The sequence below is a fragment of the Rattus rattus genome, chromosome 1, assembly GCF_011064425.1.
Source record: "Rattus rattus isolate New Zealand chromosome 1, Rrattus_CSIRO_v1, whole genome shotgun sequence".
NCBI lineage: Eukaryota > Metazoa > Chordata > Mammalia > Rodentia > Muridae > Rattus > Rattus rattus.
This window is the reverse complement of record NC_046154.1, coordinates 37,502,158-37,524,405: the sequence shown is the minus strand read 5'-3', so window position 1 is coordinate 37,524,405 and position 22,248 is coordinate 37,502,158. Positions and strand designations below refer to the sequence as shown.

The window sequence follows — 22,248 nt, the reverse complement described above, 5'->3', positions numbered from 1 at the left end:
AGACGTCTCTTCCTGGACCTTGCCCTCACTGTCCCAAATTTTATTTTTATCCACTCCACCCCTGAATCTCATGTCCACCTTGTAGAGGCAGGCTCACCAAGTCCCTTCAGCCAGACATTGGCTTTACCTTTCCACTTTGCCTTTTACCTTGTTTCAGAGTGCATATTTCTGTCTTTCCACAGGAGCACTTGATTGAATTCTGCTACACTGTTGCCCAGAAATATCTCTTTGAAGGAAGACATGAAGACGCCGTCCCTGCAGCTTTGCACTCCCTTCGCTTCCGCATGAATGTGCATGGCCTGAGCTCAGTCGAGCTTGTGCCTGCTTACCTGCTCCTGGCTGAAGCCAGCCTTGGTGAGTGGAACTGACTTTAGATCCCTAGAGCCAGTTGAAGTGCGTCATTGATTCTGAACAGGGGCAAGACACCCTCTGTGGAAGAGCGGGGTTGGGTTGAAGACTGGCACAGGGGTTTGAAAGCTATGGCCACAGCTGGCAGAAATCCACTCAAGGTGGACCTGGTGCTATTCACCTTTAATCCCAGCACTGGAGAGGCAGAGGCAGAAGCAGAGGCAGAGGCAGAGGCAGAGAGGCAGAGAGGCAGAGAGGCAGAGAGGCAGAGAGGCAGAGAGGCAGAGAGGCAGAGAGGCAGAGGAGGGAGACCACCCTTGTCTACATAGGGAGTTCCAGGACAGCTAGGGCTACATAGAGAGACTCTGTCACAAACAAAGCAACAAAAAGAAATCCACTCAAGCTGACCTGGACAAAGGGAAGAAATCAATTATGTTGTTTGAGTGTCCTAGGCAGGTTATAGGAAATTGACTGGGCCCTCAGTCTTTCTCCTGTGCCCTTCTTTTCCTTCTCCTTTCTTTTTTCTTTCTTTTCGGAGCTGGGGACCGAACCCAGGGCCTTGTGCTTGCTAGGCAAGCGCTCTACCACTGAGCTAAATCCCCAACCCCTTCCTTCTCCTTTTTAAAGGACCCCTTGCAAAATCCAGGATGACCTCTAACTCACTAGGGAGATTCAGGGGTGACTTTGAACTTCTGATCTTCCTGATCTCCCTACCCTTTCTTCCAGTGCTGAGATTTCAGGCCAAAACTAAATTCCCGAGACATGTGCTTGGGAATCAAACCCAGCTCTTCATACATGGTGAGCCAACACTCTACCAACTCAGCTACCGCCAACCCTCTTTCCTGTCTCTGCTCCTTGTATGTATCTACTTCAGTGTGCCTCTGGAGACCAAATTGTAACATCCTCTCCTCACTGCAGGAGACAGCTATTCTCCGATATCTGGTCTAGTTACATGGACTCAAGTTGAGAAGCAGAAATGGCTCAGCTTCTAATGACCATTACAAATTCCCGGAAGACAGAATTTTGTTAACCTAGTTGGAATGTAGCATCTACCTGTTCCCTGGGGTCAGGGTCACAGCTGAGAGATGGTAACGCCCCAGCCCGAGAGTGAGAGCACGTGCTTAGCAGTGCCTTCTTGATGTATCTTGATTTACATTCTTGAGTATCTACAGTATTTCGGGCACCATATACATCCTAATAGCCGTCGTTTAGAATATCATTCTTCAGGCTGGGGCCTTAGCTCAGCAGTAAAGCACATGACCTAGCATACGTAGAGCCCCGGGTTCAAGTCCCAGCTTTGAGGTCAAGCTGTTGTTGGTATAGTATAAGTGCTCCATCCGAGCCTTACTGTCGAATGCAGAAGGGTCCTGTGTCTGGAACTCTCTAGTGTACATTTCCCAACAAACTCCCCCTTTATAGGCACAGCGAAGCCTTCCATTCAGGTTTCTCCAAAAATATGTTTATGGCCCCCTAAATTATGGAATCGGAGTCATCACTCAGAGACACATGTCCTCTCTTGCGCCATTTGTTAAGTCTTCTCTCTGAAACACTCTCCCAGCTTTCCCTTGGCTCCTTTGACTTATAGAGATCATTGGCCAATTTTAGAAATATATATTATGCTTGCCTAGGAAGTGCAAGGCCCTGGGTTCGGTCCCCAGCTCCGAAAAAAAAAGAAAAAAAAAAGAAATATATATTATGTATATGGGCGTTTCTCCTGCAGGTTTGCTTGTCTATCACACATGTTCCTAGTACCGGAGAAAGCCAGAAGAGGGCACGTGATCCCTTGGAATTAGAGTTACAGACAGCCATGTGGGTGTTGGGACTTGAACTCTTAATTGCCAAGCCAACTCTTCACCTTGCCAATCATTATATAAAGCATCTTAGTTGGGTTTGTCTGCCGTTCCCTTGTTGGGGGCAGGAATGTCACAGAAGTGATAGTTATGTTCTCAACCCATGCTATAAACTGACACAATTTTCCCATGACTGATTCTAACCCATAGGCAACACTGATCAGAACGTTTAGATGGAAAATTCAGAAGTAAGGTCCAGAGTGGAGGCAGGAAGGTCGGAGTTGAAGGCCATCCTCAGTACAGGGTCTGATGCCGTGCATCTGCTGAGAGATCATAGTTGGCTTTATTTGCAGCTCGGGAACCAGGCAGCGTCTCCTTCCACCAAGTAGAAGATGTATTCCTAACTGCTTACCATCACGCCGTTACTACAGTGGTGCTGACCGACTTCTTGGTCATGAATCATGCTAATTCTAGGTTTGTTTTATGAGGTGGTACTTTGGAGTCATGTAAACATTCTTTTTTTTTTTTTATTTTTAAACCAATGTAAACTCTCAATGTATTCATTCATTTATAGCCATTTATCGTGACTCCTGGTTCCCTCTTTTAGTCACCAGGTTTTTTTTTTTTTTTTTTTCCGGAGCTGGGGACCGAACCCAGGGCCTTGCGCTTCCTAGGCAAGCGCTCTACCACTGAGCTAAATCCCAACCCCATAGTCACCAGGTTTTTAACCCACTACAGTTATTCACGTGTTCCAACTGTCCCTGATTTGACCACACAAGCTGGCTTTTTATCTTGCTCTTTGAAGTATCTCCATGTTTTTTTGTTTTTTTTGTTTTGTTTTTTTTTTTTTTTTTTTTTTTTTTGGTGCCTGCTTTCTGAGGCAGCATCTCCTAGAATACCCTCTGCCCCTTCTATTTTTATTTTTCCACAGAAAGTGAATCTGGACACCAAAGCTGTTCACTAGATTTACTCACTGCTATGGGTCTCACCTGTGCCTGAGCTCCTGCGTGTACAGAATTAAGGGATGGATGGGTAAACACAGTCCTGTGTTGTGTGTGTCTACACATGTCACATCCATGTTAGACACAGACAATCTCAGGATCACACAGAAAGAACCCACAGACAAGGTGACTGTAGCGCCCAGCCAGGTGATTTTAGGTGCCCAAGACCCAAACCTGGCTTGGCTTTTATTTTAGCTCAGGTGCTTTTCTTTTTTTCTTTTTTCGGAGCTGGGGATCGAACCCAGGGCCTTGCGCTTGCTAGGCAAGTGCTCTACCACTGAGCTAAATCCCCAACCCCTTAGCTCAGGTGCTGACTGTGTCTTTTCCCCACTGGCTGGGGTCTGACTTCACAGTCTGCTGTAATTGGCTGATTTGAGAAGGAAATGAAGGAGAGTGGGAAGGGGCAGGCCATTTAAATCAGTTAAGTTTCATAAATACAGCAGGGCTTTTGTATAAAAAATATTTAACTGGGTGAGGGGATCTAAACAGCTAAGGTTTTTACAAGGTGGGGGAGATAAAAAGATTTGAGTTCCTTGTCATAAACAAAAGTTTTATAGTGCTTTACAGACAAAAAGTATTTCTGACACATATGACATGGGTGTGAACACAGCACCGTGTCTGCAGTGTAGTCTCCCCCTTCACATCTTCAGGCCCCTTCTCTGACAGAGAGGATGCTCGCTTCCGCAACCATTGCCATGTTTGTATAGATAACAGGCTCCCAGAACCTGAACTAGTCCTTTCTCCAGTCTGAGTCCACCCACAAAGATGCCCTCCCGTGTCTGTGTGAGCACTGCCCCCTCCCTGGATCTTGTCCTTAGACGTTTGGTTCATCTGGCTCCCTGTACCAGGCCTCACTCCACTTAGATCTGACAGCCATTCTAGATTGCAGGCAGAACACCAGGCAGGACAACCCCAACTCTGCGTACCCTGACACTGACTATGGAGCTCTGAAAAAGTCATTTAAGCCAAAGCCCTGGGGCTGGAGAGGTGGCTCAGCGGTTAGGAGCACTGACTGCTCTTCCAGACGTCCTGAGTTCGATTCCCAGCAGCCACAGGGTGGCTCACAACCATCTGTGATGAGATCTGATGCCCTATCCTGGTGTGTCTGAAGACAGTGACAGTGTACTCACATAAAATAATGTTTTAAAAAAATTAAAAGCCAGAGTCCCATCATTGGCCACTTACCTGATAGCTGCTGTCTTCATGTCCTCCTAGGCTGTCTTCAATCTCACCTCCACTGAGCAATGTGATTCCATTGCACGTCCAAAAAGATATATTCCTACACAGTCTGAGGTCCGAATGGCTTCTCTCTCCTGCTGTTTTCTTTTTGTTCCTTTCCACTTAATTAATCCCTTGTCTCTCAGGTCTCAGCCACAGTTTCCAGTCTTTGGTCTGGAGCCTTTCCCTATCTCCAAAGACTAGGTTGAGTCCTTTCTTTCTTTCTTTCTTTTTTTTTTTTTTTTGACCTTAATTAATTTATTTGTGTGTACGTGTTCACGGGCATATGTGCCACAGCCCTCCTGTGGAGGTCAGAGGGAGTCGGTTCTCTCCTCCTACTGTGTAGGTCTCAGAGATAGAACTCAGGCAGTCTGGCTTTGGGTGTGTCCTGTCTTTTTACCTGCTGAGCTCCTCCTCTCTTTTTAAATCACTCACTCAGAAACTTCTTCCTCTTGCCCTGGTTTTCCTGAGTACTCAGCTCACTCTGTTGCTAGTTATGGATTTAGTCTGGCTCTCTGAACCCAGCACATCGCGGGGCATTCTCCCTGGTATGCCTTTTCCTTCAGGACTGATGGTTGTCTAGGTGGCCTTAAGACCTTCTTTTCTAGCATTGCCTCCTTGAGAAGAACCAGGCAGGCATATATCAATTGTGCACAGGACTTCAGTTTCCAGCCACCTTGTTAGATGTCTTATAGCTGCCCGTAATTCCAGAGAACTTGACACCATATTTCTGACCTCTCCAAAAGCCAGTGTGCACTTGCACTTACCCCACCCCCACATACACAGAATCAAAATAAGATAAATATTTTTAAAGGCCTGGTATAAACCTGGCCTGTTAGTGCACACCTTTATTTCCCAGGGCTGAGGAGGCAGAGGCAGGAGGATCTTTATGAGTTCAAGGTCATTCTGGTCTATATAGAGTTCAAGACCAGAGCTACAAAGACCCCATCTAAAGCAAAACAAAACTAAAAGCTACCTACCTAAGTAAATAATTAAATAATTAAAATTCTAGTGTATCTATTCAGAAGGTTATATATTCAAAAGGTTGTATAACTCACTACTATTCAATTCCAGAACATTCCATCAGCTTTAAAAACCCATATAATTTTCATAGTTACCCCTTGTTAGACACCCTCACTTCTTCCTCTGTCTGATGCACCCCCACCACTACTAACTCCCTTCTCTCTGTGTGCTGGTCTGGAAATTTCACATGAATGGAATCCGACAATATGTGGCTTTTGGTGCCTGGCTTCTTTCACTTAGCATGCTGTTTTCAAGCCTATGCTTATCAACCGATGGGCGTCTCAGGGATGGACTGCTACGAACATTCATGAGCAACTTTGGGCACCAATCAATATCTGTATCAATGGATAAACCAATGTACGATAACCCATATATCATATACATCATTCATACTCTTTAGCTAAAATATGAATTATAACTTATTTATTTATTTATTTAGGGGGTTTTGAGATAGGGTATTTCTACAGAGCCTGAGCTGTAGTGGAACTCCAAGAAATCCTCCTGCCTTTGCCTTCGGAGTGCTGGAATTAAAGGCATGCACCACCATGCTTATATCTCTTTTATAACTGACTTTTGGCAGGTCTGGGCCGGATAGTGCAGGCTGAAGAATATCTATCCCAAGCCCAATGGACAGTCCTCAAGTCAACTGACTGTAGTAACGCCACCCACTCTTTACTGCATCGGAACCTGGGCCTTCTCTACATAGCCAAGAAGAACCTCGAGGAAGCCCGGTACCATCTGGCTAATGACGTGAGTGAACGCCCTTAAGACACCTGGGTATTCCCAAGAATGGTTCTGCTCAGGGTTTCTTTAACTGAGCATCTCTCTAACACTTACTGCTTATACTGACCATCTGGGGAGCAGCAGCAAGAACTCAGCTCTAATAACCTCAGTTCAAGCCTTTCTACTTCCTGATGATGCAAATGTAGCCAGGCCCCATCTCTTCCCCTCTCCCCCCTCAGCGGTCTGAGGCTAATCTGAAAAGACAGAGCTGCACAGCGCTAAGAGAAGTTTTTTTCTGGCTCTGCTAGTTCTGTGACAAATTATTTAACCTTTCCCATCGCATGTAAGACACAAATCATAAACTGGCCCCCCACCACATCAGCGCATTGCAGAGATCAATAACAGAAGACTGTACGTACTGGACTTTGTGGCTATCTGTTAAAATAATATTAACGTCTCTTCTTCAGAGTGTGGTTATTAAATTTAAATGAGCCAGATCTATAAGAAAGCACTTACAGTCTATAAACCTGTACAAACGTGAGATGGGGGAGTCGGAAGAGCTGTTCTTCAGTTAGGGAGTTCCTAGTCCAATTCTGGGGCTGGAAAATAGTATCAGAGTTCCTGCACCTGATCCAGGTTAGGTTGGGTCGTATCGCACTCCCAAGGGGGGACTACTTCCTGTCTCTACACTCCCCTTTCCTCAGGCAGCCTTCCCCATGGCTGCCTGCCTCTGTGCTCGCCTTAGACTCTAACCTGGACCAGGAGGCCATCTTGTGTACAACTCTCCGCCCTGGGAAGCTGACTGCCACGGTTGTCCTGGATGCTACCACCATGATCTGACTTTGCTAGGGATTGAAGCATGGGAAGCACAGCAGGGGACAGGAGGGTGGAGATGCAGTGGGGGAGGGGTGGGTAGACCCACCCCAGTTCTGGCGGAAGCAGTCAGCTTTCCTCTCTGGATACAGCTCCTGTCTAGTGGCCATAGCTTCAGCTCTGGCTGCTCTCTGTTACCGTGCCTGCCTTCTCCTCTGGTTTTCTGAGGTACGGGGATGGCAATATTTCCCTGCCATTGCTGTTCTTGGTGCTCTGTTGGCCCTCTTGCTTCCACATCTCTAGTCACTCAGTAAGTGACTCTAGGTAGCCCTTATGACATCTGTTTCTATCCAAGCCCTTAACCAATATCCCCCCTCCTTTTTTTGAAACAGCGAGGGTCTTACTTATTGCATAGTCCCGGCTGTCCTGGAATTTGATATGTTGACCAAGCTGGCCTTGAACTCAAAGAGCTCTACCTGCCTCTATCTCCTGGATGCTGGGCTCATAGGCGAGTGCCACCGTGCCTGGCAACTTTTCTTTGTTTATGTTTGTTCCCTGTCCCCCACATCCTTCAGTTAATTAAGTAGAGGCACATTCTGTCTTGGGCTGACCACACAATTAGGAATTAGATCAAAACCATGTTACCTGAGTGTACACACACACACACACACACACACACACACACACACACACACACACCCTTGTTTGTTTTCTTTTTGAACAGGGTCTCACTATGTATCCTAGCTGACCTCAAACTCATAGAGGTCCACCTGCTTCTGCCTCCCAAGTGCTGAGAGGAAAGGGCGTGCCACACTGTCTCTAGACAGTCTACATCTTTTTTGAGACAAGATCTTATTATCTACTTCGGGTTGATCGTGAAGTCACCCTCATCCTGCTTCGACCTCCTGAGTGTTGGGATTACAGATATTCCACATTACACCCACATTTCTTCCCCCTTCTTTAATGCACACTTCTCTAATCACCCATTTTCATGTGTCCACTTCAGTAAGTTTTAGTGCATTTAGAGAGCTACCCAACCAGGAGCACATTTCCCTCATTTCTGTTTGCAGTCATTTCCCATTCAAATCCCAACCCCAGGCAGTCAGTCTCTGTCTCCATAGATTTTCTTCCTTCGTTCCTTCCTTCCTTCTTTCCTTCTTTTTCTTCATCTTCCTCCTCCTCTTTCTTTTGAGATAGAGTTTTTTGGTGTAACCCTGACTGTCCTGAAACTCACTGTGTAGACCAGATTGGCCTCAAACTCCCAGAGAGCTGCCTGCCTCTGCTTCCCGAGGACTGGGATTAAAGGCATGTGCCACCACCGCCCGCCCAGTGTGCTCTTTATAGAGGGAGAATTGTGGGTGGAGTCTAGAAGTCTGGTTGCCCTCACCCTGCATACTGCTTGTAGTCCATCCACTGCTGAGCCACAGTTCATCTCGTGTCAAGCAGTCTACCCTGCACTCTTGAGACAATGGATGTGTGTGCTGCTTCTGCCCTGGGACTGCCAAGAATGATTGTGACAGATGTTCATGAGCCAGTCTGTTCACAAGGGACATGTGTGCCCTTTTTCTTGGGAAGGTACACATTCCTGGGCCACACAGTAATTCCATGTTTAGCCTTGTGAGGATCTGGCTGGCTGCTGCCCAGAGGCTCTGGCCTTCTTCATCCGTCCCAGCCTTTTCTGGGTTTTTATTTCCCCCGCTGTCTTGCTGTCTTCTTTCTGAAGATAGCTGTTCTGCTGGCTGTGAAGAGGGACGAGACCGTTGTGATTTTGTTTTGCTTTCCGTGAATGCCGGTCAGTGCCTAGCACTTGTCATATGCTTATTACCCATTCATGTGCCTTTCAGAGAATGTCTGCCCAGGTTCCCAGTCCATTTTCACATCCGGCTGCAACTAAGGTTTTTTCTTTCTGTACATTCTCGACACACGCCTTTTTTTCTTTTCATGAATTAAATGGTTTTTGAAGGACTCAGGTGCCTTCTCTTATTCCTGTGATAGATTTATTATGCCAGTTGTGCATTTGGGACAGAAGACGTCAGGACCTCAGGAGGCTACTTCCACCTGGCCAACATTTTCCATAGCCTTAAGAAAATGGAGCTGGCTGACACACTGTATACAAAGGTAAGCTGGGAAACGTGGCGCCTTAGCACTGGCACTCATGCTGGCATCGGCATTATATAGCCAGAGTCAGGCCTTTCGGAGAAACCCACAGCAGAGAAGCTCAGAGGCTGACTGACGGTACTCACATCCCTCCCCCTCTTTGTCTAATGCTAACACGGGCTAATCCTTAGCATCTGTAGAGAGACTCACAGAGAACCAGAGTTCAGGGTAGGCTCTGTCAGCCTATACCACCAGCAAGGCAGGCACAAGGAGGTCTACAATAGAGAAGGAGAAACTTTATTTCATTTTTATTTATTTTTAAATTTCATTTTGTTTTTCCACGACAGGGTTTCTCTGTTTCTCAGGGTAGCTCTGGCTGTCCTGGACCTTGCTTTGTAGACCAGGCTGGCTTTGAACTCAGAGAGACTCTACCTGCCTCTGACTCCCAGTACTGGGATTAAGGTTTGAGCCTCCTCTGCCTGGCCAAAAGAAGAACTTTTTAAGGGACATTGAGAGGACAATGGCCTCTCAAAGGGTCAAAGAACAAGAAAATGTTTTAAAATCCGTTGTGTGGAATGACTCAGCGGGTAAACTATGGTGCCACCAAGCCTGACCCTGAGTTTGATCCAGAACCACGTGGTGGAAGGGGAGAACAACTCCTGAATGGTGACCTCTGACCTTCCCATGCATGTTGCAGCACCTGCACCCCCCAGCTCCCCAAACCCTCATAAGTAAGAGTAGATTTAAGCTTTTAAAATTGTGTTTATATATTTATTATTGTGTTAACTTGTAGTGTCCATGCACATGCACCGTGTCACGCTGATGTTCCCCCCCACCCTGTGGGGCTGGGGATGGACTTCTCATTAGCATACTTGGTGGCAGTCACCTTTACTGTTGAGGCCCCTTTCTAGCCTCCTGAGTTTCTGTCTGTCTGTCTGTCTATCTATTTTACATTCCAGCTACAGTTTCCCCTCTGTCTTCTCCTCCCAGTCCTTCTCCCACCTCCTCTCTTCCCCAGCCACTCCTCCCTTTCTCTTCAGAAAAGGGTGGGCCTCCCCTGGATATAAAGCAGTCATGGCAAATCAAGTTGCAGTAAGAGTAGGCACATCCTCTCCAATTAAGTCTAGATGAGACAGCCCAGTAGAGAGAAAGGTCAGCTCAGCAGGTCTCAAAGGCAGACGAGAGAGCCAGAGACAGCCCTGCTTCCACTGTTAGGCGTCCCCTAAGGAGACCAAGCTGCACAACTGTAACCTATGTGCAGAGAGCCTAGGTCAGTCCACTCGGGCTCCCTGGATGGCTCAGTCACTGTGAGCTACCATGGGCCCGGGTTAGTTCAATCTGTTGGGGTTTTTGTTGTTATTGTTGTTGTTGTTGTTTTGTTTTTTTGTTTTTGTTTTTGTTTTTTTTTTGTTTTTTTTGAGACAAGGTCTCTCTAGTTAGTCCTGGCCAACCTAGAACTTACTATGTAGGTCAGGCTGTTCTTAAACTTACAGGCTCTACCTGATGAGTGATAGAATTAAAGCCTTGCACCACCACACCCAGCTTAAAATTCTGTATGTGTGTGTGTGTGTGTGTGTGTGTGTCTGTGTGTGTGTGTGTCTGTGTATGTGCATGTGTGTGTGTATACACATGTGTGTGCCTGCATGTAGAGACATAGTCCAGCCTTGGGTGTTAGCTCTCAGGCACCAGCCACAGGTCTCTATGCCATGGAGCTTGCCAAGTAGGCTACACTGGCCAGCAAGCCCCAGAGGCCCCCGTCTCTGCTCCCCAACACCAGCATTCACAAGCTTGTGGTGCTCCATTTATTTCCAGTGGGTGCTGGAGTTTGAACTCAGGTCTTGTTGCTTGCCCAGCTACTGCTTTCTCAGTCAAGCTTTCTCTCCTGCCGCCCAGACTCTGTAAAAAAATCTCCAGTATCTGAAAATGCCAGTTATCAGGTTGGAGAGATGGCTCAGTGGTTAAAAGCACTGGCTGCTCTTCCAGAGGTCCTGAGTTCAATTCCCAGCAACCACATGGTGGCTCACAACCATCTATGGGGGAATCTGATGCCCTCTTCAAGCAGGCAGATGTATATGCTGCATAGCACTCATAAATTAAATACGTAAAATATAAAAATATATATTAAAAAAACTAGAAAATGCCAGTTATCTATTCAGTAATCCTCACTTAGGTAGCAACCATTTCCGTGTGGGGTAGAGGCCATCATGCTGTGACCGTGCACTTCTGTTCCTTAGAAGAAGGTGTTTTGGGGTTGGGGATTTAGCTCAGTGGTTGAGCGCTTGCCTAGCAAGCGCAAGGCCCTGGGTTCGGTCCTCAGCTCCGAAAAAAAAAAAAAGAAGAAGGTGTTTTGGCATAGCTGAATGCCAGGGAACTTTGGAGTCAGGCAGAACTGGGTGTGCAGCCAGGCTGTGCCATTTGTCAGCTCTTTCCAAAAGTTAGGAGTGCTGGTGACCTCTCTAAGCTTGGGTCTATTCCCATGGAAATGGGAGTACTAAGCCCACACCTCACAGTGGAGGCTGTCTTAGGCTCCATTGCTCTGAAGAGACACCATGATGAAGGCATCTTGCATAAAGGCAAACATTTATTTGGGAACTGTTTACAGTGTCAGAGGTTCAGTCCATTATCATCATGGAGGGAAGCATGGCATCGTGCAGGCAGACATGGTGCTGAAGGTGCTGAAAATCTAACATATTAATCAGAGGGCAACCAGGAGACTAGAGTTTCACACTGATCAGAGCTTAAGCTTAAGAGACCTCAAAGCCAACCCCACAGTGACACACCTACTCGAACCAGGCCACACCTCCTAATGGTGCCATTCCCCGTGGTCCAAGCATTCCAACATGTGAGTCTATGGGGACCAAACCTATTCAAACTACCACAGTAGCCATTGACCTCAGGCCCAGGCAGAGCTGCTTCTGATGAGTCTGTCCAGCCCTTGTCTGGACAACAAGGGCTCCCTCTGCTTCCAAGCACAGTAAGAGTGAGAACTTCCAGCCTTAGGAAACCTGGCCTTGTACAGCGTGTCCCCAACTGGCTGGCTAGTGGCTGACCCTGACCTGCTGGTCTCATCACCCTGCTTTCCCAACAGGTCTCGGAGATTTGGTACACATATCTGAGCAGTCACTGTCAAGCCCTCTTGCATGATCATACCCAACAGACAGATTTACTGGGCAAACAGTTTGTGAATGACACCGGCTTGGGTAAGTAGCAGGCCTAGCAAATAGAACAGTGGCTTTTCCTCCCTAACACTCCGGCCTTGCTCTCTGTATTCTCCTGGAACCCATCAGTGACCTTTTCCCATTGCGGGCGTGAAGAGAAGATGGAGAGATAAGGCTCAAAGAGCTTGTACCAATGTCAGGAGGAATTGAGACCCCTGCCATTACACGTAATCCTCAGCAGGCCGATAAGGGCAGACTTACAGAAAAGGGGGACCCCTACTGAGCCCCGGCAGTTTCTACCTAGCATCTATCTCTTCCTTTCCCTCCAGGATACACAAGCCCAGTGAAACTCTGTGCAGGGGTTGCCTTGTTGATTCCTCCTGACACGGTCTCCCTCCTTTTCAAGGTGTGAGGTCCTCAGTGGCAGGGCCAGACTTGAGCCATCTCTACCCCAAGGCCCAGCAAAGGGCTGCATATTGGGTAGCACTGTGTGTGGCCATTGTCCTCTGAGATACTAAAGTTTACTTCCACTCAAAAGTCACTCCTGCCGGTGCAGTGATGATACAGAGACCATTTGCAGCACAAAAGAGCAGGCCACAAGTACAGATCTATCAGGAGGCCCACGATGAAGTTGTGAAGTCGGTAGGTGGCCCTGAAAGGGTGACTGAAGGCAAGGCTTTAAGCTAAGGTTTAGACAGTAAGCTCGTTCAGTTTTCCCATCAGGAAAGTGGTTTCCATTGTGGTAGAATCATAGCCACGCACAGTTGCCACACCCAGTGGCCATGCTTGGCCTCAAGGGCTTGTGCTTTTCGCCTTTGTCTTTAGGCTTATTACTTACCCATGTGCTCTTCAGGGCCGGCCTACAATGACTGTACAATAAATGGTGACCTGCAGAGACAAAAGCCTCCGGGAAGAAGTCATTTATAATCCCAGCACTTAAGAGGTAGAGGCAGGGGGATCAGAAGTCCAAGGCCAGCCTGGGCTACATAGCAAGTCTAGGTTACATGACACCATATTTCAATAAAATATGAACAAGCAAAGAAAAAATCCCTGGGGGAAATAAAGAGATTCAGGTGGGAAACAGACAGGCTGTTGGTCTTTGACCTTTGGAGGAGGAATTAGGGGGCTGCAACTGGAGTTAGGGAATGAACCGGTCCCAAGGAATCTGACCTGATCAATTCCCTGGATTAGGAGCTCAGGGGATCTCAGCCTCTGAAATAAAAACCTTGGCAGCTTTGGGCACTTGTGGTCACTCCAATACTGACCTTCGAGACAGAGCTAGAGAAGGACAGGTGTGTGTGTGCGTGTGTGTGTGTGTGTGTGTGTGTGTGTGTGCAGCCTGCCCCATGCAGCCTGCCCCATGCAGCCAGCTCCAGCAAGCCTCCTCCTGTTTCTGTCCCTGCCCAGCACTGGGGTTCCAGGCCACACAGCCATACCTGGTTTTCTGAACTCAGGCCCTTGTGGTCACATAGCAAGCTTTCTTACCCAGGAAGGCACCCAGCTGCCCCCAACTCCCACCCCCATCCCAGAAGCCTCCAAGGCTTGTGTTTCTTATCTCCTCCAATGCAGATGAAGCCCAGGAAGCAGAAGCCATTCGGATCCTAACTTCAATCCTGATCATTCAGGAATCTACTTCCACTCAAGCGCCCCAAAAAAGCATCCTTATTCTTAAGACTCTGGGCATACTTTACTTTCTGATGTTGGAGTTTTCAAAGGTAAGCTTCCCCCAGAAAAGCTCCTGTCTAAATGGAGACAGCAAAGCATCTAGACGTTTGCCTCAGCTATCTTTTGCCCACTGCCCCAACTCCAGGCTTTCACTCCATAACATTCCCAGTCTGGTTATGTGATGGACTCTGGATTTCCTCTCTGGGGTTGGGGGAGGCATTTTTTCAGAGCTGCATGAAGGAACTGAACGGGGAGGGGGTCGGTTTGGGGAGGGAGAACCTGCATGCAGGACAGTTCTGAGGATCCTTGTGTAGGCTCAAGTGGCAGCTGTGTCCCAGCCCCCTGTTGCTGGGAAGACTCAGGCAGACAGAACTGCAGTGCCACTGTTAAAAAGGATGCCAGCCACTGGCCAAGCCCTCAACATTCAACATGGCTGGCATGGTTAATTGTCTTCCCTTCTTTAAAGATAAGGAGACTGAAGCACAGAAAGGCTTGACTATGTTCCCAACGTCTTGTAGACAGTAACTGGTCTATCTCAGGCTATTGATCGATTCATTCATTCAAGTATTTACTGAGTATCTACCACTTAAAAGGCTTTCTGCCCGGAATGGAGCAGACAGTAGCAAACAACCAGACAAGTTATTTTTCTGTAGAACTTAGGAATTTTGGAGGAAGGGAAGCTACTAAAATTAGATAGACATGTGAATGTGTAATACCATCTCAGTCAGTAAAAAGTGCTCTAAAGAAAAAGAGAGCAGAGGGGGGAATGGGGTTTGTGTGTGAAGGGTGGGGCATGTGTGAGGGGTGGGGGGCATGTGAGGGGTGGAGCATGTGTGAGGGGTGGAGCATGTGTGAGGGGTGGAGCATGTGTGAGGGGTGGAGGGGTGGGGCATGTGTGAGGGGTGGAGCATGTGTGAGGGGTGGAGCATGTATGAGAGGTGGAGCATGTGTGAGGGGTGGAGCATGTGTGAGGGGTGGAGCATGTGTGAGGGGTGGAGCATGTGTGAGGGGTGGAGCATGTATGAGAGGTGGAGCATGGAGCATGTGTGAGGGGTGGAGCATGTGTGAGGGGTGGAGCATGTGTGGGGGTGGGGCATGTGTGAGGGGGTGGGGCATGTGTGAGGGGTGGAGCATGTGTGAGGGGTGGAGCATGTGTGAGGGGTGGAGCATGTGTGAGGGGTGGAGGCGTGTGTGAGGCCTTTCTGAAACATGGGGAATTCCACAATCTCCTCACAGCTTCATTTCCTCCCTCCTTTTCTTCAACAAATGTTGTCAAGCATTGGAGCTCTGCAAAGGTGTGAAGGAGCTCAGTATGGTCCCAAGAGAGTGTGACAGCGAAGCTCAGGGCACTGTGGGAGCACAGAGGAGGGTGCTAACCCTGGAATTCTGGGAGATGTAGTGAGTAGGAAAAGTTTTCCAACAAATTTCCAAATGAAGATTGGCTAACACCCTTTTCTACAGGTCATGGTCCCCCTGGGTGGGACGTCACCATGTCAAAGCATGCTAAGGACGTTAGGGTCACTAATGTGCTCAGACAAGACAGCCCATTCAAGTGTCCAGGTTCAACACCTCCTTTCCTTCATGTCTAAACCAGTCACTGTCTAAAATCTTTGTTTGATTCCTGTTGCTTCATCAAAACACCATAACTGAAAGCAACTTGTGGGAGAAGAGGGTTTATTTCAGCTTACACCTCCAGTCATCCTTGAGGAAGTCAGGGCAAGAACTGAGGCAGGAACCATGAAGGAACGAGGCTTACTGGCTTATTCCCTTACACAACCCAGGCCCACCTCTTCAGGGATGGTGCTGCCACAGAAGCCTGGGTCCCACACCAATCACCAAGCAGGACAGTCTCTCATAGTCAGGGCCACAGGTCAGTTTGATCAAGGCCATTCTTCACCTGAGCTTCCCCCCTTTTCAGGGGCCCTAGGACACCCACTACCACCTCCGACATGTCAGTGCTCTTTCCTGCTTTCTCAGGTTTCTGGCATGCATTAATACTTAAGACACTGTCATAAACAGCTGAGTGTGGTGCACACACACGTAATCTCACTTCTCAGGTGTGGGCCTGCTTTGCTTCTGCTCTTGGAGTATCCAGGCATCAACATGGGCCTGGCCAGAAGGAAGGGAAAGAGGCTTGTCTGGGTGGGTGACTTCCTGGGCCCTTGGTCCAGCCTAGTGAGTGCTCGGGGAGAAAGCCTTCTCCATGAAGATTTTCAGTGTTACAGCTCTTCTCTACAGCTCTTCTCTACCGTGGGACGGGGACATGACATGGCTTTTCTAGACGATGTCCTGTGAAAGAGCCCCTCTTTACTTGTAGGTAACCGGCTGTATAAACCTTGGGGAGTGGGTAGGGGTTTGTGGGGGATTATATACATTATAGGCTGGGGCTGAGGGGCTGGGCATGCTTTATCTGCATGAAGAGGGATTCCAGGTACTTTGGCCATCAAGGCTGATGAAGGTGGAGGAAGTGGGGAGGTCAGGGCTACAAAGGCATGCAGGCCTAGAACAACTAGGGAGTGATCCTTACTCTTGTTGGTCTCAAGATGAGATTGGACACATCCTAATCTCACTCTTGCTTCAGGCCCATGTTGTGCCCACCCTGCCAGCCACCTCCCACCCACACCCACCCTCCTACCCTCTACTCTCCCACCCCATGCTCCCTTGACCCACACTCAGGAGGTAGAGACAGTAGGACCATAAATTCAAGGTCATTCTCAACTATACAGCAAGTTTGAGGTCAGCCTGGGCTATGAGAGAACTTGTCTCAAAATAACCCCTAGTATCATCGTGTTTTTCTTACCGTGCTGTCTGTCTTTCCTGCTCTGTGTATGGTTCACAAGGACACGGGTTTCTGTGTGGGTCCCCTGGCAGATAGCAGCCATCTGATAATGAGAAAAGGGCAAAGGGGATAGAAACCAGAGACTGCCCTGAGGTAGATAGCCCACGAAGCCTCTGTCCAAGTCAGAACTCAGGGCCCCAAGGTCTCCGGGACATTCTGCTTCTGGCACCAGTGAGCCCTCTGCCTCCTGGTCCTGCTCCACGGCTTAAGACCATCCCGGCTAGTTCTCACTCTGCTAAGGTCTACCTGCCTGTCACTTTCTGGTCAAGTCAGGTGAGCTTTCCCTGGCTGGGGAGAGAAGGCGATCGATCTCTCCCCAGTTTCTGAGCTAAGCACAAAATCCTTTCTCATCGTTACTCTTCCCTGTGGCGGCTTCCACTCAGCACTGCAATTCTGTTTCAGGCGAAGGAATATGCCACGAAAGCCCTCAGTCTAGCTGAGGCGTATCACAGTGAGGAGGAGCAAGGGGTTATTCAAGAGTTGCTGAGTGCCATCTCGGCTGAGGAGAAGCAGCTCACGACCTAGAGGCCACCTTGCTGGTGCTGCCGTGGGCTGTGGGCTGTGGGCTGACTGGTGGTGCAGAACTGCTCACAGGTCCTCTGGCCTGCTCCCACCCCTCCCCGGGGACCGCCTGAGGGGCTGTGATCCTGTTAGCTGGTGACTAGAGCTTTGGGCGCAGTGTTCAATAAAACTTGGTTATCATGACCTTGCCCTTGGCTTTTCATGACTCTGTGTGGCTCTGGGTAATCTATCATTACATCCTATTGGTGTTTGTAATTAAACTACAGTTCAGCATGTTCCCCGCAAGCCCCCAGAAGCATTCTTCCTAGTCCTTCGCTAAGTGACAGGGTGAGGGATAGATTATATTGGAGCAGTTTCTCTGTCCTGGAATTAAGTTAGCATTAATTGAGGTGGACTATGGGGAAAAAATAATCCATTATAATCCCTAGAGCAATTACTGAGAAAGTAATTTAAAATAGTTAAGAATTAACAAATGGATTAAAACAATATACTAGAAAAATGTCTATTTAGTGAAAGTGGAACTAAGATTAAAAAAAAAGATGTGAAACAGACAAGGAAGGACAAAGCATAGGTGTAAGGGAGTCCCGGGAAACACTGGCTAAGACGCCATCTGAAGCAAGCACAAGCCCTCTCTGTTGTCTAGAGGAGAATTTCCCTCCCAGCACCCCACGCCCACCTGCACCAAAAATACCCGGTAATGCAGAGGACAGACCGGGTTTCCACATAGATATTCTGCCCATGCACGACAAGACAAACCAACCACTGCACGCACGCACACACACACACACACACACACACACACACAGAGAGAGAGAGAGAGAGAGAGAGAGAGAGAGAGAGAGAGAGAGAGAGAGAGAGAGAGAGAGAGAGCTCGCTTGAGGGCTTGGGACACATAGCCCATCCTGGTTCACCTCCATCGTTAGAGTCTACAGTTGCCTGGCACAGTAGTGCTATCCTTTAATACCAACACCTTGGAGGTAGAGGCAGGTGGATTTCAGTGAGTTCAAGGCCAGACTGGTCTGAAGAAAGTTCTAGGACAGCCATGGCTATATTGAGACACCATGCCTCAAAACAAACAAACAAACAAACAAAAATGTACTAGGTTTAAATGTATGATCTTATCTTATGGTTCTTTTTGTCTGATAAATTCTATTTTTCTCTTCCTTTTGGATGGATGCTTTTTTTCCTCCCTGCATTAAAAAGGTGTCATGCTTTACTCCATTCTCTGTCAGTTTGTTCAGTTTGTTGTGTTCCCGTGTTTCTGTGATTCCCCTCAAAGCCTAAGCGTTCGCCTCTGAGTCCCAGCAAAACCCAGCATCGGGGCTGGGCTGGAGCCCAGCTGGGAGACTGCTTCCCTGGCCCTGGAAACTCTGGGGTTGATCCTCAGCACCACACAGACTGGGCATGAGAGGACACGCCTGCCATCCCAGCACTCAGGTGGATCAGGAGTTCAAGGTCATCCTCAGCTACATAGAAAGTTTGAGGCCAACCTGGACTATGTGACATTCTGTCTCAAAAAAAAAATTAAAAAATTGAAATCTGGCCTATAGAGATGGCCAGTGGTCACGGGCACTGGCTGCTCTTCCGGAGGAGCTGGGTTCAATTCTCAGCACCTACAAAGGGCTTCTCCCAAGTGCCTGTAACTCCAGCCACAGGGCATTCAGCACCCTCTTCTGGATTCGGCAGGCGGGCGTCTTAGTTAGGGCTTCCACTGCTATGAGGAGACACCAGGACTCTGACAACTCTTATGAAGGCAAACGTTTAATTGGGACTGGCTTCCAGTTTCAGAGGTTTATCCATTATCATCACGGGGGGGGGTGTGAGGGGAGCATGGCAGCATGGGGGGGGGGGAGCCTGGCAGCGTCCAGGCAGACACAGTGCTGGAGACCGAGCTGAGCGTTCCACACCTCGATCTGAAGGCAGCAGGAGACTGTGGATCACATTGGACATAGCTTGAACACTTAAGACCTCAAATCCTGCCCCCCAACAGTGACACACTTCCTCCAACAAGGCCATCCCCCTAATAGTGTCACTTCCCATAGGTCAAGCATTCTAACACATAGTCTATGGGGCCATTCCTATTCAAACCACCCCACAGGGCACGCATGTGCCCTACACTCACACAAGCATGCATGCAGAATGAATACATTGTTTTCCTGTTTTTATGAGATAAGGTCTCACAATGTAGCCCTGATTACCATGGGACACTCTATGAAGACTAGGCTGGCCTCAGATTCACAAAGACCTCTCTCTCGAGTACTGGGTTTAAAAGCAGGTGCCAGCACACTGGGCTCCAAAATAAACCTTAAAACACAAAACAAAACGAAACAAAGCCTTAAACTTAATCATTCCTCCTGCAACAGACGAAGTCTTCAAGCCTCGGAGCCACGTTGACCACCTCATAGCTTGTCTACTGATATTTACTTCAAATCAGTCGTAAACCCACAGCCTTATCATTATTTTATAAAGTCCCATATTCTTCCTTTTCCTGCTTTCTGCCTAGGCTCACACTGCTGATGAATCATTCAGTGTTTCCTATAATGAGGTCTCTGATGGCAAATTCTTAGGTTTCTTTTCCTTTATTAATCCAAAAGTATCTTCGTTTGCCGTCATCTTTGGACTCCCCAGTGCACTTTATCTTCATATGTGATTTGTTAGCACCTAAAACGATCCCAATTCCTAAGAGCTTTGTCAGAGGTGGCTTATTTGACCCCAAAGACCATACCAGGTTAAAGGAACAGGACCTCTGGTGACACAGGGGCCCTTCACCGAATGGCTAAGCTTCCCACCACACCCTGGTGCCTTTCCTTTGCATTAAAATCTTCAGCAGCAAAGATTAATGTTTTCAAGGGCAGGACTGAGGTCTTAGCCCTGAAAGCCCGGAAGGCGGCCTGTGGTGGGGTGGGGCTTTCTTTCTCTGGTGCAAGCACACACTCGCTGTTACAAATTACATCACGTCTGGGAACCTATATTTAGCAAAGGTCATTCTGAGGAGGTGACCTGCATTCTCACAATAGCAACACTTTAACTCTGCATCCTGGAGCGGTGCTGTTCCAAAGGGCCTCGGATGACCACAATTCTCCCCAAATGACTCCACCACCCCTGGGTCTTACCATGTTCCGCCGCAGCTCCAGGCGCAGATGAGGCGACGCTGTGCTCACAATGACTGTGAGGAAGGACATCTGCAGGCCCAGGAGCTCACACAAAACAAACATTTGGCAAACATTTGATGAAGCAGCATGATTTGAGTGACAGATCTTGCTTCCGTTTCACCTGATACGGTGTCTGTCCTAATCTATCAGATCAATGGCAATGTGGGGGAGACCCGTATTTTATCTCCTGTTTATTCGGATTCAGACACAGTTTCAGTGGCTGAGTGGGGTTGGTGGGATGGTGCATGGTGGTAAAGGCACTTGCTTCCAAACCCGACCACCCGAGTCCTGTCCTCAAGACCCACACAGTCGAAGGACGGAACTGATTCCTCTACCACCAATCTTCTCCACAGACAGCTCCTCGGTGTGTGCACCCTGGCATGTGCATATACACGTACACACATGCACACAATGGATGGGTAAATACATGCAATTTTAAAAGTTACAAAATCAGGAGTTGGGGATTTAGCTCAGTGGTAGAGCGCTTGTCTAGCAAGCACAAGGCCCTGGGTTCGGTCCCCAGCTCCGAAAAAAAAAAAACGAAAAAAAAAATTTCAAAGTCGCTAATATATAAATAAGCACCCAGTCATAACTTTTAAACATAAAAGTCATAGCTTTTAAATCATAAAAACAAGGTGATTAATTGAGCCACGACTAAACAGGAACAACATTGTTACTTGCTGGCAAATTTTTGTCAGGGTTGTAGATTTTCCCAAAGGTCTTGATAAATAGCGTTGGGAAAAGGGGAAGGTAACAAAAGAGCCCATAGCTTGAAAACCAAGTCTCACTACAAGAAAGAAAGTTGTAAGTGGGCAGGAGGGGAAGATAAGCCAAAAATGACCGGTGGGATTTTCTTTCTGGGTTGAGCAAGTTGCTGGCATTGTGCACCCAGGTGAAAAGCCCCACAGAGCAGGGGAGAACATGGATACTGTTGGGATATACTGACTTGGAGATGCTTATGAGACAGCGAGGAGCTGAGAGGTGAGTAACAGGATATCAGAAAAGGAACCAGAGTTCAAGAGGGAGATTTGAGATCGTCACGTGCATGGTCAGGAGTACCTTGGAAACAAAGATCACGTAGGGATGATGTGTGGAAAAGGAAGAGAAGAAAGCCTGAGTGAGGAAACTGAACACATGATGGAGCCGACCCAAAGGAGCCCCGGAAAGCCGACACGGGGGGGGGGGTCTCAGAACTCCCATGATGCCTTGCTTCCACCCAGCTCCCACCTCCTGGCTGCCTGTGTTCATTCTACACATGGGCTTTATCGTTTTCTCTATACATGTCTATTGTCTTCTGAACCTTGAAAGTAAGTTGCAGATATGATTCCATTTTGGCCCCCAATATCTACTTTATATAAGAAAAAACAAGTGCACTGCCTTGGTCTCATCAAGCAATTGACATAAATCTGATACTATACAATGGAACCATAATCACATGGTTCCAGCCCATGTCTTTGATAACTAGAAGCAGCTGGCTGTTGTATTTCTTTGGTCATAGACTTCGGGATCGACGATTGCTTCCCAAATGTTCTCTTGCTTTGAGGATTTCAGCCAAGCTAGTCTAAGAAAGAAATATACGAGGAGGACTAAAGATCTAAGTCACTGACAAAACCATCCTCTGCTTGGTTGAAGAGCATGAGGCGTGGGAGAAGCCTCTCCGAGTTAGGAAGTGTCTGCGGTGACAGCAGCAGCCAATAGAGAAGCAATGGGTGTCCGTGTGACAGACAGGTGGGACCAGGAGCAGGAGGCTGGGAGGACCCAGAATACCACAGGACACCAGGAGTCAGAGACAATCTCAACATCCACTAGCTTGGGGAGACAATAACCAGCCCTAAGGTCTCTCCACTGGGCCCCATTTTACCTATTTCGTCCAGAGCCACAGACAAGCAATCACTTCCC

General features: G+C 48.0%; 1 protein-coding gene across 1 annotated transcript in view; it reads left to right on the top strand.

The window, feature by feature from the left end:
- Positions 1-17,380, top strand: part of Zmynd12 (zinc finger MYND-type containing 12) — a 32,685-nt gene extending 15,305 nt beyond the window's left edge. Inside the window, exons 3-8 of the mRNA XM_032899136.1 lie at positions 183-354; positions 5,961-6,130; positions 8,912-9,034; positions 12,102-12,213; positions 13,741-13,886; positions 17,078-17,380. Coding sequence (XP_032755027.1) covers positions 183-354; positions 5,961-6,130; positions 8,912-9,034; positions 12,102-12,213; positions 13,741-13,886; positions 17,078-17,200 — 846 coding nt within the window. The 3' untranslated portion in view covers positions 17,201-17,380. The remainder of the gene's footprint in view (positions 1-182; positions 355-5,960; positions 6,131-8,911; positions 9,035-12,101; positions 12,214-13,740; positions 13,887-17,077) is intronic.
- The last annotated feature ends 4,868 nt before the right edge of the window (positions 17,381-22,248 follow it).